Source organism: Anopheles stephensi, chromosome 3 (assembly GCF_013141755.1).
Source record: "Anopheles stephensi strain Indian chromosome 3, UCI_ANSTEP_V1.0, whole genome shotgun sequence".
Lineage (NCBI taxonomy): Eukaryota > Metazoa > Arthropoda > Insecta > Diptera > Culicidae > Anopheles > Anopheles stephensi.
The window spans coordinates 29502010-29525171 of record NC_050203.1 but is presented as its reverse complement, the minus strand read 5'-3'; the positions used below and the strand labels follow the sequence as shown (position 1 = coordinate 29525171).

Sequence of the window (23162 nt, the reverse complement as noted above, 5' to 3'; positions counted from 1 at the left end):
AAATTAACTTCATTTTTACTATAAAAACTATCTTTATGTGATTAAAAAGCAGAAATACCCGTAGGAATTGCTTAGGAGAAATAAAAAGACTTCAACAGCCGAACAGGCGAGGAACCCTTTTTTAAGTTTTTTATTGCAAATAAGCAGTTTCTTGTTGATGTTTTTCAAACATCTCGATGAGTTTTTAGACTTTAAAAGAGCTACATAGCTATAGTATAACGTGTAGTAATTACGTTTTTTAGAACCGAGTACCGTTTTGTTTTTGCATGATGTAAATTGATGGGAAGATTCTTTGAGTTGAAGCAGTGTTTCTCCTACCATAGGTTAGTTTGTAACGACCAATTCAGTTTCCGTCCACTTGTTGGTGGAGATTACGGTTAAAAAACTGCGTGAAAATGACACTTCAAGGTGGATTGTTATTACTTAATGTTGAGGGACAGTTTGTTACACGATTTTCACACTCCACTCAATGCTATCACTAAGCTATCATCTAGCAAAAGGGGATAATCGGCTTCATCCAGAAAAAAAACTGTCCATTGGCAGGAAGTACCGCGGAGATGACAGCAAACAACGCCGTTAAATACAAGGTGTTTGCTTGACTGCAATATAGAAGTCCCTTAGAGAAGAGAACTTTCCTGCAGATGATCTACCCGTGACGGAAGGATTATAATTAACAAAACATACTACACAATCGTGTCATTGTCGCTGATGACAGCGTCACAATCGACAGGGACGTTTGCGAGCGCTCGGAACCATAATTACGCACACCGTCCCGGCTCGTGATGAGTACGTTCGATGCATTTTAGCTAAGGAAAAAAACACACACACACACAAACATCGTTTTCCCAGACATCGGCACGACGTTGAACGGCGGCACAGAAGCGACTGAGAATTTCGCTTTTACTTTACCGAACGCACGATCGTCGCGAATACGTGTGTCCATGTCCAATGCACACATATCGCAACGATGGCACACACATGGGGAACCACTCCCAACTGCAATTTTGCTTCCAAGAAAAGGGGCAAGAATGTTCTTCACCGGCTAATGGACCGGCGGATGCAAGCGTCAAGGGAATGGGCTCTTCGAGCCGTGCAAAATGAAGCAAAGAGGAGCAAAGGGAAGAGAAGAAAAAACCGTCTGCAGTTCCCCAAACGGACCGAATGCGGTACCGAAAAGGAAGCGATAATGCGTCCCGAGCCGGTATAAATCATGCCTGCCATATTTCCAACCCCGGTACGGTACGTTGCAATACGTGACGATGACGGTTATGCATCCGGCGATGACCGACCGACTCTGTCCGGGTGATGATGGTTCGACGCATGGCCGCTAGTAGATAGTCACCCTGCGTACGGATGGGGCATGGATGGCTAGAAGCGATAAATCAAAGCACCGGCTGCTGACGAACCGTGCAGAAGTTGGACCCCGGGCCGGTGAATGTGCATAGTTCGCTGGAATGCCGGTGGTCTTACCGTACGGATGCGTACGGATTGGTATGGAATGTGTGACAAATGCAGGTAAAGAAACACTTTCCAAACTGCGGCTGTGAGCGCATTTTTCCCAAGCATCCAGTGAGGAGTTGGAAATGGGAACAAAACAACAGGAGAGTTTGAAGAATTAAATGGCTGGTTTGGTATTAAGTGGAGTAGCTGAGTTGAAGAATAAGTTTAAATTTTATCACAAGGTTTCACTGGACTTTCTTGAATATTAGTCATCCGGTTATCCGAAACGCTTCCGGTGTCTAGATGAAATCTCTTGTCTTCGTTGTCAACAGAGTCCAGAATTTGCAATAGATTTCAGATGTTCTTAAAAAATGTCCACTTAGTCTTGAGATCGAAAATTGACATGAACATTACAAGTTAAAATATGCAGTTCGTCAGCTGATCATCGAATTGAAGATCGATACCATCAGACAAAACACAGGAAAGACACTTAACGTCCAAAATGAGAAACTTTGCACTCCAACCGGTATGGAACCGGTATTCGTCGCAATATCTCATGCCGACCAACCTCTCCGATGAGGCAATCCTGGCGAAGAGAAATCAGCAGTAGAAACCGATAAGAAACCATCCGGCTGTAGATGTTGAATAGCAGTTTTCGGTTCCGGGACCGGCCGCATGCATTTCCGCCCGATGATGTCACAGGCAATGTCAACGACGGTCGTCCCAGTCATCAGTACGGTGCTGATGACCATGTCTGTGCACGATTGACACTCACCAGCTAGCTAGTGTACACGCACAAGAACTCGCCCAGCCGAGGCGTTGGTGTTGGTGTGCAGCTTTATCGATGTTTTCGACCTCCAACGGCACGAGCGGCCTGCCGATGACGCCATCTCCGCGCGGGTTTTATTTAATCTCCGCCGAGACACAAAACTCGAACGAAAAAGGTGGCGGTGGCGAATGTTTGTCCGGTGCTTGCACAGCGAACCGGTTGGCGTACTGCTGAAACGGGTGTTACAGTACCAGCAAGGCTTCGAAAGGTTGCTCCTGCCCGGGATAAATCGGTGGAGGGACACCGAATTTCATTCACGGACAAACGACACGCCGTACATGGACGTGACGTTTGCGACCGTTGTTTATGGTTGGTGTGTCTTGCGTGGCGCAATGAGTCAATATGTATGCCCCAAACACACATACACACAGAGCGGTTCCGATGCAGAGTTTTAGTTTGCCGAGTGGAATAAGAACCGTCTGGGTTTGTTGGTGTGAGTATGGTGAACTGGTGAATGAGCCAGTTTCCTTTTTTGGCTAGATTATGGTAATGAGACAGTCGGTGTGCCGAGTGGAAAGCAAAGAGCTAGCTACTATTCTACCAGCTGGTGACAAATTGTTAAACTCTGAAGTCGTCCGTAAAGGCAGGCGGAGTAGGACAAACGGTCGACAAAACGTGAACGCTCATGGCGCAACTTGAGCGAAGCAGCTTAAAGCTGCTTTATGTCGAGACACGTTCGTGAGAGAAAATCTGCGTTGAAGTGCACAACAATGGTGTTGTCCTCGACCTTTACGAGCGCCAAAAAATTGTAGCCATTCACTCGACAAAAAATCCGCGGCCTATACTTGCGCTACTCCTACGCAACAGATCACGAAGGTTGACGATTACTCGTGCCCAGAAGAGACAGAATTTATTTTGTGCAAAAAAGGCAGCTTACCTTTCGCTTCACAGCTGGCCACGGTCAGCGCTATGCTGGCCAGCGCGTACAGCAACTTCAGCTTCATCATCATCACGGGCGGTATTTGAACTTTACTACCACTGCGCCACTTGGAGCGTAGATCACCAGTCTCGGGAGCTTCGTTTCGGCAAAATTTGGGATTTGGGCACAATTGAATGCACGGCACACTGACACACGAATACAGGCCACCTACACTTCCCCTGAGGCAACTGGCCACACACACCTCCACAATGCTCGATCGAACGATTTCGATGCCCGGGCTAAGCGACGAACCCTTTCGTACTACTAGGCACTGCTGGGCGTTTGAGTTATGCAACGGTTTCGCGATCACTTCAGCCGTCTTTAAACGGCCGTTAACGTAAATGCACCAAACAACCGCCGACCGACTTAAGGGCACACCTCGAACGGGTGCGACGGGGCCAAGTTAGAAAGGGCCTACGGGTGGCCTTTTTTTTGCGTGCTGCCTATTTCACGTTCACTCACTACACTTACTACACTTTGGGGCTGGAAAGTAGAGGAAATTTTTGAGACGGGCTGGAGCTATAAAACGGAGCGGGTTATGTGATCGATGTTATGAATTGATTTGTAGCGGTCTTGCGGGAGCTTCCTTTTGACTGATTTTGCAGCTCGACAACTGTTTAATTATGTAAAAGAATTGAAAGCAAAATGCAAAAAAATGGCAAAAGATAGTGGTAGAGCTTGAGGCTTCTATTTAAAAGACCTATGGCAAGAGAAATCAACGCCAGCCGTAGATATCGTGGCGCGATTCCCGAGGGAAAACTTTCTAATAACTCTTTACGCCGCGCAGCACGATCGAAAGCCGGGAAGATCACTGACGTTTTTGCACTGTTGTGTTGGTAAGATCATGCAATTTTCCCGGCTCCTAACATTCGAACCGGAATACTGCGGATAGGACTGAGCAGACAAGTGTTCACTACACAAAATAGTAAGCTATGACCATTAAAACTCTAGTCTGCACCAACACACTAAGCCACAGCTACCCGAGGCAACCGTTTCTGTTGCTGTTCTGGGTTGCGAAAAGTGATAAAACCCTATATCACGCGCCGACCGGGTGCAGTAAACACTAGCGCTCACACACTGCCACACACTCAACCACAGCGATCTTTACGATAATTTGTGTTTGCGGTGCGAACAGCTTCCCATAGAGCCACGCAAACATCAAACAATCGTCCCCGAGAAACACTATCCACCACGAGCAACAACTGCAACAACCACTTCCATACATTTGTTGGGTGGGGGGGCGCCTTCCAGATCGCGATCGCGGGATCGTGTACTGATAAATTCAAGCGGCCCCGGAACCAGCTCCCCGACCTTCTCCGTATAGCTTTGCTGCTCACTTCAAGATGTTCTTTCAACCGCCTGTTTTTTGCACATAGTGATAACACCACTACAACCACAGCGAGCTAAAGAGTTCCCCCACCTGGCGGTGTGGAGCACAGTATGATAGCAAACCGTGGAAACACAATCAACACCCAACGCCTTCACAACGAACGGGCATGAAAACCTCCAATGCCTACTACCTTTGCGTTTTTCTTCTTGTTCAACTCTCGCTTAGCATCAATAATGCAGCACGAAACCACAGACAGACCCCCGGGGGTGGCTTACACCTCACAGCACAGGAACAAGCACAGCAAACGCGCAACGCGGCCTCTCGGTGTAACGACTCAAGCTGTACTGAGTCGGAGTGGAAGACGGTGCTCGCGCCTTTAGCGATCGCGCGATCGCGAGACACACGGAGAACGAAGATCAGACGATCGGACGCACTGTGTGTTGCAGTGCTGCTGCTGCTGCTGCTTTGGAAAGTGTTGAGCTGTGGGAGCACAACAGAAGAAACAAAAGAGCAAAGATCAGCATAAAAAGAGAGGGAGAGAAGGAGAGATGTAAAAGGCGCTCCAAGAGGACCACTTGATCCGGTGTCCAGTTTCGGTCACGGGATAAGAAAGGATCTGCCACGGGCGGTTTTTTTTTATTCCTGTTCGATCTTCTGGTGATGTTATTTCTGTTTTCCTCCTTTTTTGGACGGTGTAACTCTTAAGCAATCAAGTGGAAAATTGGTAGATTAGCTAAAATATTATTTACTTTAGATTTCATAATACGAGACTAAAGATAATGTTGAAGATCTTGAGAAAACGAGGATATCGTTGGATCGATCAAGAAATCTATTCTGCTTCACTTTTTGTCTATTCTGATGGAAAGGTAGCCAATATATGTTCGGCAATAAATCTCTCCTTCGTATAGGCTCTACAACCTCGCGAGGTCCTGGTCTGGCCTTTACTGGCTTCCTTTGACTTAATATAGCTAGCACGGTTATTGAAAAAATATTTTTTTACACATCGCAAATTTAGTATATGATCAAGTGTTTTTACTTTCATCCAAAGATTCGGAAACTTCTGAATTAAAACAAAATTATAGTAGATAGTTAAGGTTTTTTTCTTCTTTGTTGGCCTAACGATCTCCTAGGTCATGCCTGCCATTATTGCTGGCTTACTAGACTTATTGTTACCGCACAGTTAGATAGTCAGTCCTCCCTATGGAAGAAAGGCCTAGATGGGATTTGAACCCCGATCCTGAGAGCAGAAGAAGCGGCCGCTCAGGGCCTCTTTGGTCACGGGTGAGGGAAATCCTGTTGTTCCCTCTAAAATCACAATTAGAGGGGCCTTTAAATATCTTGACCCACCACTGGTCCTGCCGTGTGAAGACCGTCTTAGTCTCATCTAAGGCGCCATCGGGCCGCCCCAGATAGTTGGTGTAAGGTGTTATTGATATTTTGAACAACTTCCTTATATGAAACCTTATAGAACTGTTAGGCAATCTTATTGTTATGTCCATCATTGTAAGTGCAGTAATATAGGGTATCGTTCCGTTTCATTCCGAGGTTTGTTGTGCCTTTTTGTTATTATATTTTTGTTTTCGTCGGTTTGGGATTCGTATCTCATACCTCTTCATTAGCACTACAACCTCGAAAGATCTCGGTCTGCCATTTCTGGCTTCCTGTGAGATGATTTTATCCGTAGAAAGGTATTAAGTCTTGCATTTCTTTCTTCCAAGACAAAAAGATGAATCAATTTTAAAATAAAGTAATATAAAAAATTTTATAATAAAATATTAAAAAACTCCATAACAAAAAATATAACCAAGCATGTCAGAGATAAGACTAAAATCGAGCGAAGATGCCTTATCCGGTCTAGTTGTCTAATTGGAGTTTAGCAAAAATACTAGACTAATCAAAAAAGAGTCATGATAACCCCGTTACAATACTATCAAGTAGTTGGAAAAATTTAAATCATAAAAGTAAAAACTATATTAAATAGGATTCTTTGGATGCAGAATCCAACCTTCACATCGTCAAACCTTAAGGGTTTAATGAACCCCACTGGACGGACTGCCTCTCCAAATGGCTTCCACCACCAACTTTTTCTCATTTGTTTTTGCTTCTTCAAGGAGCCGGTTAAAATTTGAAGTCAACAAGAGTTGAGCAAATAAATTGAATTGAATGCTTCGTTTTACGTTGAAATTCGCGAACGATCTCAATAGCATCGATATATCGAGCTTGGTATTGAAACGGGAGAGCCGAACGAACAGAATGGGGCCATCAAAGGATACCAGCAGAAACCAGCTGTCTCCTTTTACTGCGGATCGCAACAGATCGCCAACCCCCTTGGGTACCACGGTCGATGAAAACCTGTTTCAAACCGTCGGTGGTGTGTGTGGGGATTATAAAAGTTGTTAATTTTTTGTTACGATCAAGGACAACGACACTACGACGCTGGAACCCGTCCTGCAGAACGGAAGAGGCAGATTATTGCTTGCTGGAAGTGCTTTTTGGAAGCATAGTAAAATGAAAAAAAAAATACCTCCAGATGAAGCTGAAAGGTAGCAGAAGCATAATAACTTCACTCGTAACCACTGAAGCGCTTATCTCATTTGATTACGATGCGATTAGCTACGAATTGCTATTACCGTGGTATAATTCTACCATCCGCCTAGCTCCATACGCCAATGAGTAATGAGGGAGTTAGCTTTCAGGTACTCTCATGCTTAGTTACCTCGACTGCTAGAACCAGACGGAAGAACCCAACCAAGAACCGATGCAGAGACACGAACCGAAAACAAATAAAGCTCGACAAACATACGATAGCATGAGTCGTTAAAAACTCCGGACTAAGACTTAAGCAATGCGAGGTAGATATCATTCTGCTTTAAAGCCGAGATAAAATCAGCGACCAGAACAGGTCCACCCGGGTGCCGTGCATGACTTTAGTTAAAACACAGCGCTGTGTCATCCCAGCAATCACCTGTACCGTTCTGCAGACGAGTTACCAACACATCGCACACATGGCCCGGGCAAAAACAGTAGGTTAAACAAGGTTCAGGCATCGAAACCAGGGGGTTTTTTTCTCATGGACCACCGAACGGGGATGTCGGCGGTTTAATCTGGCGGCTTGAATCTTGCCGACGCTCCGAACGAATCCGGATGATCCGCTAGAACACAAAACGGTTAACATATTCACATGCACAGTGCACGTCGCCGAGAACCGGGCCTTCCCGTCGGCCGTCCACGCGTGCCTGGCAGCCGAAAAGCAACCGGAAAAGACCTACATACGGGGGTAGCGTACAAGCAAGTACACTATTAACACAGTTACTGGATGATCATGCGCATCACACGTGTTCCGGCCCTGCCCAACCAGGCCCAGCCGTGCGTCCAAGAACCTTTGGGATTGATCTTAAGAGCAAGTTCATTTAGTCGTAATTGTGCACGATAAAAGTATGTGTATTATTATGCTCTGCCTGCGTTCTTGCGTTCTTCGCCTTGAACTTGGTACCACGCTCAGTGGAATACAGTAATTAACGTGTGTGAGTGTAGGTCAGTGAAATTTTAACCTCTCACTAACGGTAGTGGAAAGAAACGTTTAGAATCAAGTGTTTTCTTTCAAATTTTCACTGAGCAAAGCGCTTCTGAGCGCTAATGGAATCAATCTCACTCGATCTTGTGAACGAATTTTAATTTAACTGTATCTTAATCCGATCCTTTCGCTTGTGCTTTCCATTCTAGTGGCGAAAAATCTTATTTACTTATCAGCATAAAATCAAACCAAGGGGCTAGAAAAGCATTGCCAAAAGCAAACAGAAGCCTCTGGTCTCTGGTCCCTCTTGGGTTTCTAGTTGTTGCGGTTTGTGGTTGCGCACCTCCCTTTCTATGCGAGGTATTGTTAGCAAGAATATGATTAATGATTTATTCTGAGCTCCCCACACCATACTCCAGTACATCAGTGAAGATACATTTGTGAGATATAGATGAAGTTAACCAAGCTGATGATGTCATTGTATCTCGTCTTTTTTTTTGGTCCTTCGTGTGGACAAGAATTAAAATTGTGTCATCTACCGTTATCAACTAAAGCTTGACCCTAAGAATCTTCCTTCTGGAAGGCTTTTATAGAACGAATTGAAATGAAGTATTTGCTTTAATCGGGCGATCTCGTGTGGTGTGTCATCTTAATTGTCTAACGTTTGCTTTGAGTAACGTTGACGTGACGTTGTTGCGAAAAAAATCCCTTTTACCTAACACGTTGCATAAATTATAATCCTCAGCGCGCTCAAGTCCAACAAAGGCCGAGCATTCTTGAGCGACCATTCCCAATTTGCCAGCCCGGTTGTGCATTGGCGTTCCGGTCGGTGATCGTTTTGGGTGACCACAGCGGCGTGTGGTAGAATTTATTTTTCATTTCCTTTCTTTTTTTGCTTTGTTCCTCCATCCGATTCCTGTTTTATTTACTCTTTTCTTAATTTTGTTGTTGTTTTATTTTATCTGTTGCGTATGTGAACAGGTATGGTGTGTGTCTGTATTTCTTTTCTTGCTTTCTTTTCGCGTCTTCCGAATTGTGCACGCTTCCTTATAAATAAAGCCGAACTTTTGGGAGAAATTCGCAAACGAAAATGTGAAAGAAATTCATTGGCTGACGAACGGGCCCAGCACATGACGAAGGCGGAATGGTAATCAAACTGGAATGGTATTGCGAACTACAATACTTGGGGCCGCCCCAAGTTAACGACACGTGTGGGATGTGGATGGGACACGATCAAAGTTCTTTGACTTTGGGGTTCTTGCGTACGTTTTGGAGTTGCCGTGGACACACTTTTGGCAAGGCCATTGAACTGTTTGCGAAGGATTGGCCAGTGGGGATTTGAAATCTCCTCGGTTTGTTGCATTTCGGGTGACTGGTTTTGTTGATACCCAACGGTGACCCAACGGTAGGTTGCAGAAGGAAACGGTTTGTAAATATTTTCTTAATTTTGATGAAGATGAAGAAATAATTTACAGTTTTGAAGATAAGTACACATGAAAAGAGAAAATTTATAGTCAGCGGAGAATTTCAAAAATCGGTCATACAATAGTCATCCACGCTACCGTATAAGTCCTACGTTGCGTAGCAACGGAAACGATTTCAAACTGAACACTTCAACCGCACGGTATAATCGAAACAGCTGTTGTACTTTTTAAACCGCTTGACGCGTGAATGTGTGTGACGCTACCTAATCAAAACAAACAAAAGTACGAATCGGATGCAGTTTAGTAAAAATGGACAACAAACCAGTCTATTGCTTTTTATGCTTTAAAAGTGAAAATCCTGCCAATGCAATTAGCTGTGATCCGCCAGTAGTTACTATTCTGTGTCGTCAGTTTTGGTTTTCTCCGGAAGAAATAGAGCGAAAAAGTGTGTGCAGTATATGCTGGACGTATGTGGATGAGTTCAATCAGTTTTACGAACAAATTAAAATGATACACCATACAGAAGAGCAGCAACAACTCGCATTGCAAGAGAATTCCATGCATTTCGATGATTTTGATAGAAAGGAGACAGCAGTTTTGCTGGAAGAAGAATCATCGTTGATTGCAGAAACGCTAGCGGTAGATGAATACCGCGATGCCGATCCTTTGATCAGCCAAGTAAAAACCGAAACAATTACCATTGAATCAATTGATATTGTGGATGTGATTAAAGAGGAGACAGGGAAAATAAATGCTGGATACGATAGCTATTCTGAAGAAAGCTTTCGAGAACAGGATTTACCAAACACTAGGCGAATATCATCCACTTTGGCTCGTCCCGGGTGTAACACATTTGAAAATACAACGGAAGAAAGCGGATGCGATGCATTACCCACCACACATCAGCAGGATGACCTTACTTGTACTGATTGCGCCAAATCGTATGTTTAGTATTGGTTGGCTTACATGCTAGAACAAATAATAATGCATTTGGCTTATCCTTTTAGATTCCCAACCGAACAACGACTCCAGCAACATTTCAAAAGAGATCATAAGCCCGGGTTGATGTGCGACATCTGTTCTAAGTGGGTTAAAACTAAGGAGGGTTTGCGAAAACACCAGCAAAACAGTCACTTCCCGCAAACCACCGAGCGCGTAGAGTGTTCCATATGCAACAAATGGTAAGCAGCGAGCGCGTAGCATGCCCGTTTACCATTTACCATAATTAATCTTCCCTCCACAGGATGAAAAACAATGGAAGCCTTCAAAAGCATTTGATCCGCCACCGGACGAGCGATAAGCCGAACATATGCGAGATCTGTGGCAAGGTGGCCCCAAACTATGCGGCTCTCAAAAGTCACAAGCTGTTTGTTCACATAAAGCAACGGACTTTCCGCTGTCTGGTTTGCAAAAAGGCGTTCAAACGGGCCTTTACTTTGGAGGTAAGCTTTTTGGAGCCGGTGTAATGCAATTAGATGATTATAGCTCAACTTTACTTACAGGAACACATGACGACGCACACGGGCAGCTCGCTGTACAATTGTCCGCACTGTACGAGAACGTTCAATTCATCCGCCAATCTGCATGCGCATAGGAAGAAAGTGCATCGGAAAGAGTGGGAGATAAGCCGCAATGAGTATGAAAAACGGTTTCGAGGGGAATAATAAGTGATCCTAACGAAATTATTCATTGGTTGTAATTAATTGGTTATTAATTCAGTAAATATTAGCATATTTAAAATATATATCGAAGAGCAGAAAAGTTTTCTGCACCGTTTGCATTTCTTTTCGGTGGAAGAACTGTTGATAAACAAACGCATTTTCAAACGGATAGCGAATGACAGCAGACGTCAACCCTTGAGGGCCAAGCATTCGCGAGTTATCTTCATTCATACTGGATGTTATTGGTAAGTTTGTCTACTCAAATCACAGCTTATGCATTATATGAAATAATTATTGAATATTTTTCATTTTTATTTCGGTGAAACAATCCCGTAAAAATCGCAATTCAAAAAATAAATGCACATTCGTCCATATGTATCTTCTACACCAGAGCCGATTGCGCTAAACGTCATCCCGATCTGACAGCACGTAAACAAAACGACATACATCCACGTATCGGTCCGGAATGGGAAAATAATCCGTGAGAAAAATACGCCAGCCCCCTTGTTCAACAGTTTGCAAATGCGATCTTATCAACGAATTAAGTGCGATGGAAACGAGTGCAGTATATCGCGCCGTGTGAAACCCTTGTTTGTGCCCTGCGTGTGAGCGCGCTTCGTTCTAAACTATTCCAATGCTCAATTCCGATGGCAGGTTACGGACATGTAGCGATGATAGTGGCTAGTTGCGGTGGTAATCATCATACATTCGGCGTGTGGTGCTATCGGTGCACGGAGTAGCAGCATAGTAAGGTTGCAATTGTATTTAGCGGGTAGCAGTAGTCGCAAGCAACACAATTTACGCGCGGTGTTTTGTGTGGTAAAAGCCAAAACGGGCAGGCGGCAGCACTCACTCGCCTGTACACACATCAGTCGAAAGGTGGCTTGAAAGCAGGTTTTTGTTCTTAGTGCGTAGCGCCGCACACGTACGTGTGGCGATCGACGGTGCGTTAGTTGTGGGGAGTATTTCAAATTTCGCAAGCGTGCGATAACGGCGTCATGCGGCCACGTAAGACAATTTTGCTCATCGGCGTGCTGGTCATCTGGGTGCTGATGACTTATCTAGCGTTTATGCGCTCCGTCCGGGTAACGGATGGTTCGCGCCCACGGCCCGCCTTCCCCAGCAAACTGATGCTGGAAAAGGTGCAACACTTTGAGCAGAATCTAAAGAGCTTTTCCGAGAACCGGCAGAATCTGTACCGAGACATCATAAATATTTTGCGCCGCGAGGACAAGGTACCGAGTGTTCCGGCGCAGGTCATTCCCGCCATACCATCACAAGAATCTCCCGGGCTCGCTAATGAGGAAGGAGAAACGTCGAAGGAACGAAGTGCGGTTGTTGAAGACGAAACGAAAGGTGTTCTCGGTGTACCCGCACCACTGGCACCGATCCCGGAAGCTGAAGATGGACGACCCGAAGTCGAGCGCATCTTGAGCAAATTTCAGCAACGTTATCTCAACAATGATCCAGCCTTTCCCGTGATCCCGGTCGTTGTGTTCGCTTGTAATCGCATCTCTGTCAACAAGTGTCTGGACGATCTGATACGCTATCGGCCAAGTCCGGACCAGTTCCCGATAATTGTGTCACAAGATTGTGATGATGAGGCGACCCGGAACACGATCCTTTCGTACCGGGACGAGGTGACGCTCATACAGCAACCGGACCAATCGGACATTCCCGTACCGCCGAAGGAGAAGAAGTACAAGGGTTATTACAAAATTGCGCGCCACTATGGGTGGGCGTTGCGGGCCGTGTTTGGCCAAGGGTTCGATTCGGTAATACTGGTCGAGGACGATCTGAGCGTGGCACCGGACTTTTACGAGTACTTCCTCGGCACGTATCCGATTTTGAAGCGCGACAAATCACTGTGGTGCGTGTCGGCGTGGAACGATAACGGGAAGGATGGATTGATTGATAGTACGGCGCATGATCTGCTCTACCGGTCCGATTTCTTCCCCGGGCTGGGCTGGATGATGACGAAGGATCTGTGGGACGAGCTGGAACCGAAGTGGCCGAAAGCGTGAGTTGAAAGGACCTCCCTAGAGACCTCGTTGCCTCGTTGTACTGATTAATCGCTTTAACTTTCTTATGATTTCAGGTTCTGGGATGATTGGATACGGCAGCCGGAACAGCGTAAGGAACGCGCCTGTATACGGCCCGAACTGCCGCGGACGCGAACTTTCGGCAAGATAGGTGTATCCAAGTGAGTAGAGCGAAGAAGCATAAGCTTTATACGTGCTGAAGGTTAATTTAATATGTTTTTCTATCATTACAGTGGTCTCTTCTTCGACAAGCATCTGAAGTACATCAAGCTAAGCGAAGAGTTTGTGAGCTTCACCAAAAACAACCTGTCCTATCTAGTAAAGGTAAACGAAGATTGCCTATTTGTTAATCTTATAAGATCAAATCTAACATTTCCCTTCGTTCAACACGCCTCTACTCCAGCCTGCCTACGACGACGCTTTCCTGAAAGCCGTCTACCAAAGCACGGTGGTAACGTTAGATGAGCTGAAGCGTGGCATGGTGATGACCCGGGAACCGATTCGCATAACGTACCACACCAAAGAACAATACAAACGGGCCACCAAGAATCTCGGCCTGATGGACGATTTTAAGGTAAGGACGGGCGAGTCATTCCACAGTGTAAAGGCGTGCGATTAAAATGGCGTGTCTGTTGTAACGTTTTGCAGAGCGGTGTACCACGGACGGCTTACCGGGGCATAGTTTCGTTCTTCTACAACGGGCAGCGCGTTTATTTGGCACCCAGCGCCAACTGGAAGGGGTACGATCTCACCTGGAGTTAACAGAGCGCTCCACTGCCCAGCCTGATCTAGCGGCGTAGCATTGTTATCGTTTTGCTGCGCAACCTGTTTCGAGGTGCATTCGCTTCCGTGAAGAACTGACTTTTCTTACCACACTCGCGCGGGGCCAGCGAAACACACACACACTCAGCAGACACATTTAAGTGGCATTTGTTTTAGCGGTAATCGTTGAGGTATGTTTAATTTGGGTCTCACAGATTTCAATGCTCATCACCAGCGGTAGGTGGGATGGCAAACTTTTAAAACGATTGCATCCGGAAACGTACGATTCGGTTCCCCTGTAGCGTTGACAGGTTTTAGTTAATTTTTTTCGTTGAAATCGAACAACACGTGTGAATCATTCCTAATGCTCTTGAGGTACTTGCAAATATAGGTTAAGGTTTTTGAAAACGGAAAAAAGGTTCATACTCCTAGTAAATTAATCGGTGAAGCTAACAGGAGCTCGAAGTGATTGAAACAATCAGCATACAGGATTAAGTTTATTGAGTTAGGTTATTTAAAATGCTATTTTAATGTTTTGTTTCAATGAAACGACACTACAGAAAAAAAACTGCTACAGGAAGCCAAGAGTATAAAGATCATTATTTTAAACCATTTTCTCATATCAATAGTATCCAGCTAATCTTTGCTGGCTGTAATTCAACGGCTTTTTTTTCCTCTGTTAAACAACTCACTATCAAACACAGTTCCTCGCTATCGCTTCTACCTTACGTTCCTTTTTCCGTGCAACATCTTGCAATATCTGTAACACCAAATCTGTTTCCCAACGCCCGGATCGGACTCGCTAAGCATGGGTTTGTGATGCAGTCTGGCGTGGTGCAACCAATAGATTGTAAGCAGCAGGTGCATAAAGAAAAAGAACACATACAGCGCATAAGCGCTGCAGCAGCTAGTCAAATGAGAGAGAGAGAGAGAGAGAGAGAGTATGTGATTATGGGGGGAACGACAAAAAGGGGACGACCAAACCAGAGGGTCGCCACAGTGCAGCTCAATAAAAAAAGATCGTCAGAGCTAAACACTAAGCCGAACACAAACAATTTGCGTCAACAAACGAACAAGCAAGCAATAGCTTTCGGCTCGCTCTTTTAGAACGTGTGCGTGTGTTGTGAGGGGTTTTAAACTAAATCGTAGCAAAATTGCATGACGTAAAACACCGACGGTAGGAACAATCGTTAGTCATTTGGCGGCAAGTGTTGTTGCTAGAGGCGTAAGTCAGAAGGTAGAAGGATAAATGATCATTATAAATGCTAAGAGTGCAACAAATCTCGATCGCGACACATGGCGCTACACACCGCTCATCCTACGCGCATTGTACGCGTCCGTGCGTGGTCTCTGTTGTAAATAGCGGCAAACACTGAAACGTGGTAGCATTTTTAACTATTTAGATAAAGAGGCAAACTCAAACACACCGAAACTGTACGTGTCAAATAGCAGTCGATTCGATTCGAAGGAAGATAAATCAGTAATTAGCAACAAATGGTCGCAACAATCATATTAGTGCAAAAAGAAGGGCATGCAAAAGAAACTAACCAAAAAACGAAAGGGAATGGTGTTTGTGTCATCTGGATATAACTGTGTCACCTACATCTTGTATCATGCCTACACACTGGTGAACAGCACATAAAATTGTGTGCAACGTTGTAAATAAATCAAAGCTCTGTGTAGCTCTCGTGTTACTGTATTTCGGGTGGTTCATTGCTGTAGCACAAACGGCTTGTTAGTTAATTTGTTGGAAGATTTAATGGACTGTATGTCTGCGTAAGACGCTATTACAGCGTTACTCTGTCCAAGTTAATGTGAATGCTGTGCTGAATAGTTACACCTACATTCAGACAAAAATGTCAGAATGGATGACAATGAGCCATATTGATCATCGCTCACTGAATCGTGACCAATTTCCTTAGTGCAGTGGAGGAACAAGTAAGAATTTTAGGTCTAGACCCTCCTCGTGACCGTATTTGAGATCTATAATTGACTCAGTTAGTATAACATTTTGAAGGTCTCTTCCTCGGCTACTAAAAAATGAAGCATCTTAGAGGAGAACCCTTGAACGAGGCCCCGTTTAAATGGCCTTCAGGATGACGATCCTTTAACGAGGCTCCTTGGTCGATACCCCTTGGACGAGGCCCATTCAACGTGGCCCCTTGGACCCTTGGAGGTCCCTTGTATGAAGTTCCTTGGACGAGGCTCCTTGGACAAGGCCCCTTGGACGAGGTTCTTTGGATGAGGCCCCTTGGATAAGGCCCCTTGGATGAGGCCCCTTGGACGAGGCCCCTTGGACGAGGCCCCTTGGACGAGGCCCCTTGGACGAGGCCCCTTGGACGAGGCCTCTTTGACCATGTCCCTTTGACCATGCTCCTTAGACGAGGCCCCTTGGACGAGGCCCCTTGGACGAGGCTCCTTGAACGAGTCCCAAAAACGAGACCCCTTGGAAGAGGCTCCTTGCACGAGGCCCCTTGGATGAGGCCCTTGGACGAGGCCCCTTGGACGAGGCTCCTTGGACAAGGCCATTTGGGCGAGGTCCTTTGGACTAGGCCCCTTGGACGAAGCTCCTTGAATGAGTCCCACAAACGAGGCCCCTTGGAAGAGGCTGTTGGGAAAAAGCTCCTTGGACAAGCCTTCTAGAAAAAGGCTGTGGAAATTGGTCCTTTAGAACAGGCAGCTTTAGAACGAAGCTCCTCGGAAAAGTCCCATTTCGAGGAGGTTCTGTTTACAGAAGATCTCCCTTGGACGAATCCTCAAAGCCTATTTTAACCTCGAATATTCAAAGATCAAAGAGGTTACTGTAAGAGAGAACCAGGGCACCTAAAAGAGCGCAATTTTAACACTCCTCGAATTCAAAGATCTCTCATACGTGGTCGAAGCTGAGAAAATGTACAAAACTTAAGTTACACAGTCGGTTTTTGCGCCTAAAGATAGTTCGGCAGTAGCAAAGTTGATCGTACTGCTTTGTCCTTTGAATTTTAAACACTCCCAGAATACAAAGATGGCGAGACACTTTCGTTGTATGTTAGAGAACGCCTAGAGGTATTCGTATCATCGTATTTATGAATATTAATTTAAAGTAATGGCAAACATATATAAAGCTGCAGTCCAACGAACCTCAAACGATTACTTCTACCGATTGGTAGGAATCTTTGTCTTAGTCGTCTATCCTAGTCAGCCAGCGGGATTTACTGTCACATCGTGACCAAATACTTCTCTCAAAATTCGGCTACAAGCTAACGAAGTTGTCTGCATCATTAGCCGGTAATTAATGTATGCTATTTATTTACCATAAGAGCGCAGCATCCATGCGAAGAAAATGATCTTTTCCTCACGATCGTTAGACACGCCCTCTTTTTCCCGATGCACAAGATGATGGCTAAAAGCAGTGTTCGGCAGCAGTTTATCTTGAGAGAGTTAAGTTTGACGTATATTCTTATTGGAAAACGAATATTTGAACTGAAGTGGCTCAAACAATTCTAGTTACTATGCTTAGTATTTACAACAAAATTAGAAATTTATTTTCGTAGAAGTCTGCAGTAATATTTATCAAACTCACAGCTGTTGACATAATTTTATCAGTTATGCATAATTTTATCAAATTTGTTTGTAAACTTTAAACCATTTTAAATTCATGCAACATTTATTTTTACAAAAAAAATGATTCAAACATTGGAATTTTCATCATCGTTTCTAAAGGTTCTAAAGAGGTTGTGATCATAGCATCGCTTCATCCTCTATTTCTTCACAATCAATTTCACTGGACGAATCCTGCTCACTGCCAGCTGCCAAACCATCCCTGCTAGTACACTCGTTGTTGTTGATCGAATCCGTGCCCTTTTTGCCGCCGGCACGCACACCGGCCACGATCGGCGATTCTGCCGCGCTGGATGTGGTTAAGCTTTCGATCATATTGCTCGGATTGCCAAATGCTCGCTCGAGATCGGCTATTCCCGAGCTGTTGCTATCCGTGGCCAGCAGTCCACCGTTCACGAGATCGTTTGGGTTAAACTTTGGACCAGGCATACCGGCGGCAGAGTAGTACGCACCGTCGATGAGATCACCCGTAGCGAGTGGCCTCAGGCCAAGTGGTTGTACTAGTCGGTTTTGCGGCGATGGTGAAGGAATTTTGTACGGAAATGCACCCGGTCCTGAAGAGTTAATTGTGGGGATGTACGCTCCTGATGGCATTCCGGGACGTGTGGCAAAATTAGGACCCGGGTTCATAGGGATTGATCCCGGCAGTCCTGGATATGGTCGAATGGCGGCTGGATGTTGCATACCGAGCGGTGGATGATGGTGGGGCGACGCTGCACCAGCCGAACCGGGCTGCGGACCGTTCAGAAGAAGCGATTGGACGGGTGTTGGTCCGTTTGGTGTTTGGCTGAACAGCCACAACCGATCTCCAACGACCATCGGTCGGGCGAAGCTTCCAATGCCGAGCTGGGAGTAGTAGTGTGAGGCCAGCGACTCTACGTCGGCCGTATACTTGCGTTTCCACTTGGTGCGTCGGTTTTGGAACCAGATCTTTATCTGCGTTTCGGTTAGGTGTAGCTGCTTGGCCAGTGCGGTTCGTTTCGCGACGGATAGATATTTGCCGCGTTCAAATTCCGTTTCGAGGGCTTTAATCTGAGCCGCTGAGAATGCTGTCCGGGGTCGTTTCTTTCGATCGTCGTGCGGTGTGAGACCACCTAAGAGTAGAGAAAAGAGAGAATAAAAAGAACGAAATATTTAGCAATAAGAGAAAAGCATTTACTGCTGACAGGTATAGAGTCATAAACTTTAAAAATTGAGCTACTAGAAAAATATTAAACTAAATAGAAACTCATTACACCAAAAAGACGCAAATAGCTTCCTCGCACCTACTTGCGTCACTTTGGGCGAAGGAATGTACACCGCCTTCAACATCTACTCTACCACGAAGACGATCTTTCTCACATCCTCTCCTCCGGAGCCGTTGATCGACAGTCGGTGACAATTAAGCGGCGTATTTGGAAGCAATTAGAAAACGATTAAATGGCTCTTTGGTGATGATTGATGAGCGGTACGACAGGTTTGTTAGTTTTTTTCACGGGCTTACATTTTAAACACTGAACGGATTTCCTACGGGTCGGATAGATTTTACGACGGCAGGAAAATAGACGATCGTAGGCGATAAGTTATTGAGAGAAGTATTTAAAGCTTGTTGCCTAAAAATATTCAAGCATTTTGAGCCGGCGTGTCGCGTCGAGTGACACTTTGTTGTAGCAATTTCCGAACACCCATCAGTAGCACTGCGCAGTGAAAACTAATTAGCGATTCTTTAGTGATGCTGTGGTATTCTAAGCTTGTTGTTTTGCCTATTCTGCTATGGACGATATTGAATATTTATTAAAAGAATTTTTGTTTAATTTTGCAGCTCTGATGATATTAACACTTATGTTATTTACGTGCATTACTCATTTGTCTCTTATGTAAATAATGTAACCTTTTCAAGTATGTGCTACAGGAGATCATACACAAAGTAACGTTCATGGCATTGGTCGATGTAATCGAACTTTGATGCCAAGTAATTGAAAGAAGAGCTCATCTTCAACCTTTCATTCCTCATAAGAAGTTAGTAGAAGAATTATTGTGCTTTTTTAAAGTGTTTTTAAAATCTACTTAATTTGAAACGCTTTTATAGTTTCTCATTCTAGTTATAATTCATGAATTTTCCAATCACCTATACAACTGCAGGCCTTGCAATGACTTCTCTATCTCTTTCTCTCTCTCTCTCTCTCTCTCTCTCTCTCTCTCTCTCTCTCTTAACGACCCCTTAAGAACATGCCTGCAATTTCTGTCTTACTAGACTTAATGATACCACGTAGTTGGATAGTCAGTCCTTACTACTCGAGAACGGTCCGGATGGGAGTTGAACCCCAGGTCCCACCGTTTAAAGACCAGCGCCGTTATCACCTCTACCACCGGGTGCACAGACTTGTCTATTCCTCAATTAGACTTTAAAATTTTGAAAAGGGTATTGAAAATGTTTGAAACAACTTTTTGTATAATCTCCATTAAACTTCTCAAGATAACATTTTGCTTAAGTTTATAACAGTGAGAGGAGTCATGCCTGTGGCTGTCATGCTGTCGGAACGTACAGTAATTAATCTGGGACATGTTTTTGAACATGTTTTAAAATAATTATTCAGTATACATTGTAACGCTAATGAAACAATTGCTCTCAAAAGTTAACTTGTTTAACTATGATTAACTTTTTAAAGTTTTTTTGAATTTAAAGCTGAAACGGTCAATTATTGGAAACATTTGGGACTTCTGGGCAATTTTTTGTGAAAAATCGCCGACTGGAAAACGTAAGCGAATGCTGTGTTGTGGTTTAATAATTGGTGTCTATTGAACTCTAATCGCTTTGCGTTATGTGGTGTCCTGTACGCGTTCTTCTAGACGACCGAAGTACAATTATGCTATTAATGGAAACATTTTGACGAGCCTCGATGGCCGATTAAATGTGAGACCTAGGGGTATTATTAGACTAAAAATCGGAAGAAGCGGAAGCAGAGCATTAGGACTAGTATTTAAGATGTCAAAAGAATTTGAGGGTAATTTTCGCATAAAAGCTCTTTGCTGCTGTGTAGGCAAGTCCATTCGAGAATGCAGTTTGATCGTTTGGTGTCCTCATGCCGAGACATGGATAAACAGGACGGAAGAATCTCAAAACAAATGTTCTCGTTACTTTGTCCCTAAATTAAACTGGAGAGACAGAGCCAAGTTCGTCTAATTGATTAACATCTCTCCCTTATTTCATTTATAGAGCAAAGTTTTCAACAATTTTTAAAGTTAGGTACCGTAGGCAATGGTATCTAAATTTAAGTATCGAAGAGTAAACTTTCATCTACTCTACAACGCTTCTAGGCTATTATAATAATACGGCAAGTATTAACAATTACAACGACCTTTCAATCTAATACTCGTAATTGTATACCAATTTCACTAACAATTTATAAGATATTCAAATAATGCAATTCTTTCAATTATTTTTATTCATAAAATAGACGAAACGTTGATTTGTTTTTGTCTTAAAATAAATATTTTTTGGCATGATACTAAAACTAAAATTAAAACTGATCTCAATGGCTGTTAAACTATTTAATTTTTTGTCTGTAGTAATTAAAATCATTTCAATTACCTCCAGCGCTACCTTCGGAAGCAATCTCCGAACAGTTATCCATCGTATCCTCGTTGCAGCTAGACTCGGGCGATGAGGATCCCGCCCGTTCTTCCGACGGTGATCGCTCGTCAAACGAACTCACGTTCGGCTCACTCTTACTAACATCCATAAACTCAGCCGCAGACGAACTGTGTGTCATCATGGTCTGATAAACGATTCCGCTAGGCACTGCGGGAATAGCGTTCGAAAAGGATCCCACCAGCCGATGATCCAATCCACGATACGTTCCACCGGAAGCCGATGAGGATGGCGCAGCAGCACTGGCTCGATGGTCCGGTTTCGCGAGCAAATGTTCGATTGAGAAACTATTTTTCGCACGATTGTTTGCCGCCGGATCGACCGGGTGAATGGTGGTCGGTGTTGCGGTTGCAAACGTGGATGCCATCGCTGATGTAATGGTCGATGTCACTAGCGGTTTACCGAGGGAAGGATTGTTCATAGTACGGTAGTAATTCGGCGTCACTAGCACGAGCAGCTTTCCACCAGACAATCACTTAAAGATTTTCCACTTTTCACCATGAGTGTGAGTTAACGAATAAACATCTGTTGTTGGTTTCACTTGAAGATTCGTCACACAAAACTACGACACCCACCGCACGATCACTTTCCGACGTCCGTCTCGATGAGTTTTCCACGATCGACTGGGCGATGGAAAAGCAGAACGTTGTCGGCAGAACTTTTCCACGCGTGATCACGCAACGATCGAGGATGCACGTGTGGTTAAAAAGGTCCTGAAGAAAAGCTGCAGAGACAGCACTCGATGAAACCGCCCTTTTGCTACAGATCAGGGCTGGTCAAGCAAATTGAACCTTTTAATATTCTTCTATAAGTGATGACATTTAAAATTTTAAGTTTATAAATTCAAGTAAACAATTTAGTTGTAAGAAACGAACGAAATATTGTGACTTAATTTAAACTAATAGATAAGTATCACAGCTCCAATTGCCAAACCCTGCCTTTAGCCATCATCCTGCGATCGGACGGCCAAAAAAGGGGCGTGCCCTTCGAATCGTGCGTAAAAGATCATTTCCTTCGAGCTGCGCCGGGTTTCTGGTGAACAAGCACGCTTCAATAAATCATTTGCCTAATTATCCCGCGCGAGGAATTTTTCCGACGAGTAATATAGAGCGCGCGCGCGCTTTGAGAACCGATCCGGTCGATGGTTCAATGGGGGGAAAAATGAATCGGCAGTATTGAGGTAGAGTGCTTGGCGTTGGAACACACGAACATTATCAACGGCTCATTTCATCGTTAGTATCTCATCTGTTCGGGTTTATAGCGGCGATATTTACCTCGCTACGTTACGCGGCGCAATTGGGTGATCGGCGATCCTGTGACAGGGTTCCACCAAAAAGGGGAGAGAAAATAAATTGGTAAAATCTGTTTATTAACTCATCAGGAAGAGATCGGAATTTTAACACCCGGATTAGGTACGGGGAGGGATGATTGAGACAACGTACAAGTTGCAATTTAATGGCACTCTTAGTCGGGTGTCTAATTAAGCGATCAGTAGTACGTACGGAGGAGGATTCGGTCATGTGGGAAGCTGACGGCAGGATAGGCGACAAAGGTACGTTCGGAGTTTATTTATAGTTAGAATGAGGATAAATTTATATCGGAAAAAGGATGCTTTTATAGCATATGTTATAGGAGTTCAAGACCGCATTTATAGCAACGAAGTCCTCTCAGCAAAGGAGTCGTTTTTAAGGCATTCCTTCAAATTAGCAAACGATCATAGACAGGTTCACGCATCGCACCATAAATAAGTCACCTGACGTACGATCGAATGTCATTGTTGAGCCCGGTGTTCGGGCACTATGCAACCGGCGAAGCTAGGAAACCGAAGGAAGACAAATTATTCGAACAATTTTCCACCATTCGCCCATGGAAGCAAAGGGGTGAAGTGGCGAACGCGCCTTATGTGTGCATTTTTCGGTGTTCGTTTTATACGCATTTCCTGTCACCGTTTGCGCCCGAACGACTTCCAACATCTTCACGCAAGACTTGCCGGAGACTGGCGACTCGCGA

At 44.5% G+C, this 23162-nt stretch overlaps 4 protein-coding genes across 6 annotated transcripts in view; 2 read left to right on the top strand and 2 right to left on the bottom strand.

The window, feature by feature from the left end:
• Positions 1-4923, bottom strand: part of LOC118509390 — a 54193-nt gene extending 49270 nt beyond the window's left edge. The window contains exons 1-2 of one of the 3 annotated variants that reach the window (XM_036049936.1): positions 4794-4923; positions 3147-3671 (exon numbers count right to left, since the gene is read on the bottom strand). In XM_036049936.1, the coding sequence (XP_035905829.1) occupies positions 3147-3219 (73 nt within the window). In that variant the 5' untranslated portion in view covers positions 3220-3671; positions 4794-4923. Of the gene's footprint in view, positions 1-3146; positions 3672-4708 lie in introns of all 3 variants that reach the window. The other 2 variants (XM_036049935.1, XM_036049937.1) reach the window with 2 other exon arrangements.
• Positions 4924-9709: 4786 nt separating this feature from the next.
• Positions 9710-11200, top strand: LOC118509388 (PR domain zinc finger protein 5-like). Its single transcript, XM_036049933.1, has 4 exons — positions 9710-10397; positions 10464-10637; positions 10700-10898; positions 10959-11200. The coding sequence occupies exons 1-4, from the start codon at positions 9766-9768 to the stop codon at positions 11118-11120; spliced, it is 1167 nt and encodes a 388-aa protein (XP_035905826.1). The 5' UTR covers positions 9710-9765; the 3' UTR covers positions 11121-11200.
• A 332-nt stretch (positions 11201-11532) lies between these two features.
• LOC118509387 (alpha-1,3-mannosyl-glycoprotein 2-beta-N-acetylglucosaminyltransferase-like) lies at positions 11533-15620 on the top strand. The gene is made up of 5 exons (XM_036049931.1): positions 11533-13137; positions 13216-13320; positions 13393-13483; positions 13563-13733; positions 13808-15620. The coding sequence occupies exons 1-5, from the start codon at positions 12116-12118 to the stop codon at positions 13919-13921; spliced, it is 1503 nt and encodes a 500-aa protein (XP_035905824.1). The 5' UTR covers positions 11533-12115; the 3' UTR covers positions 13922-15620.
• A 1935-nt stretch (positions 15621-17555) lies between these two features.
• On the bottom strand, positions 17556-21855 carry LOC118509386 (homeobox protein HMX1-like). Its single transcript, XM_036049930.1, has 2 exons — positions 21093-21855; positions 17556-18615 (listed from the first exon to the last, which is right to left on the bottom strand). The coding sequence occupies exons 1-2, from the start codon at positions 21571-21573 to the stop codon at positions 17642-17644; spliced, it is 1455 nt and encodes a 484-aa protein (XP_035905823.1). The 5' UTR covers positions 21574-21855; the 3' UTR covers positions 17556-17641.
• Positions 21856-23162: the final 1307 nt, after the last annotated feature.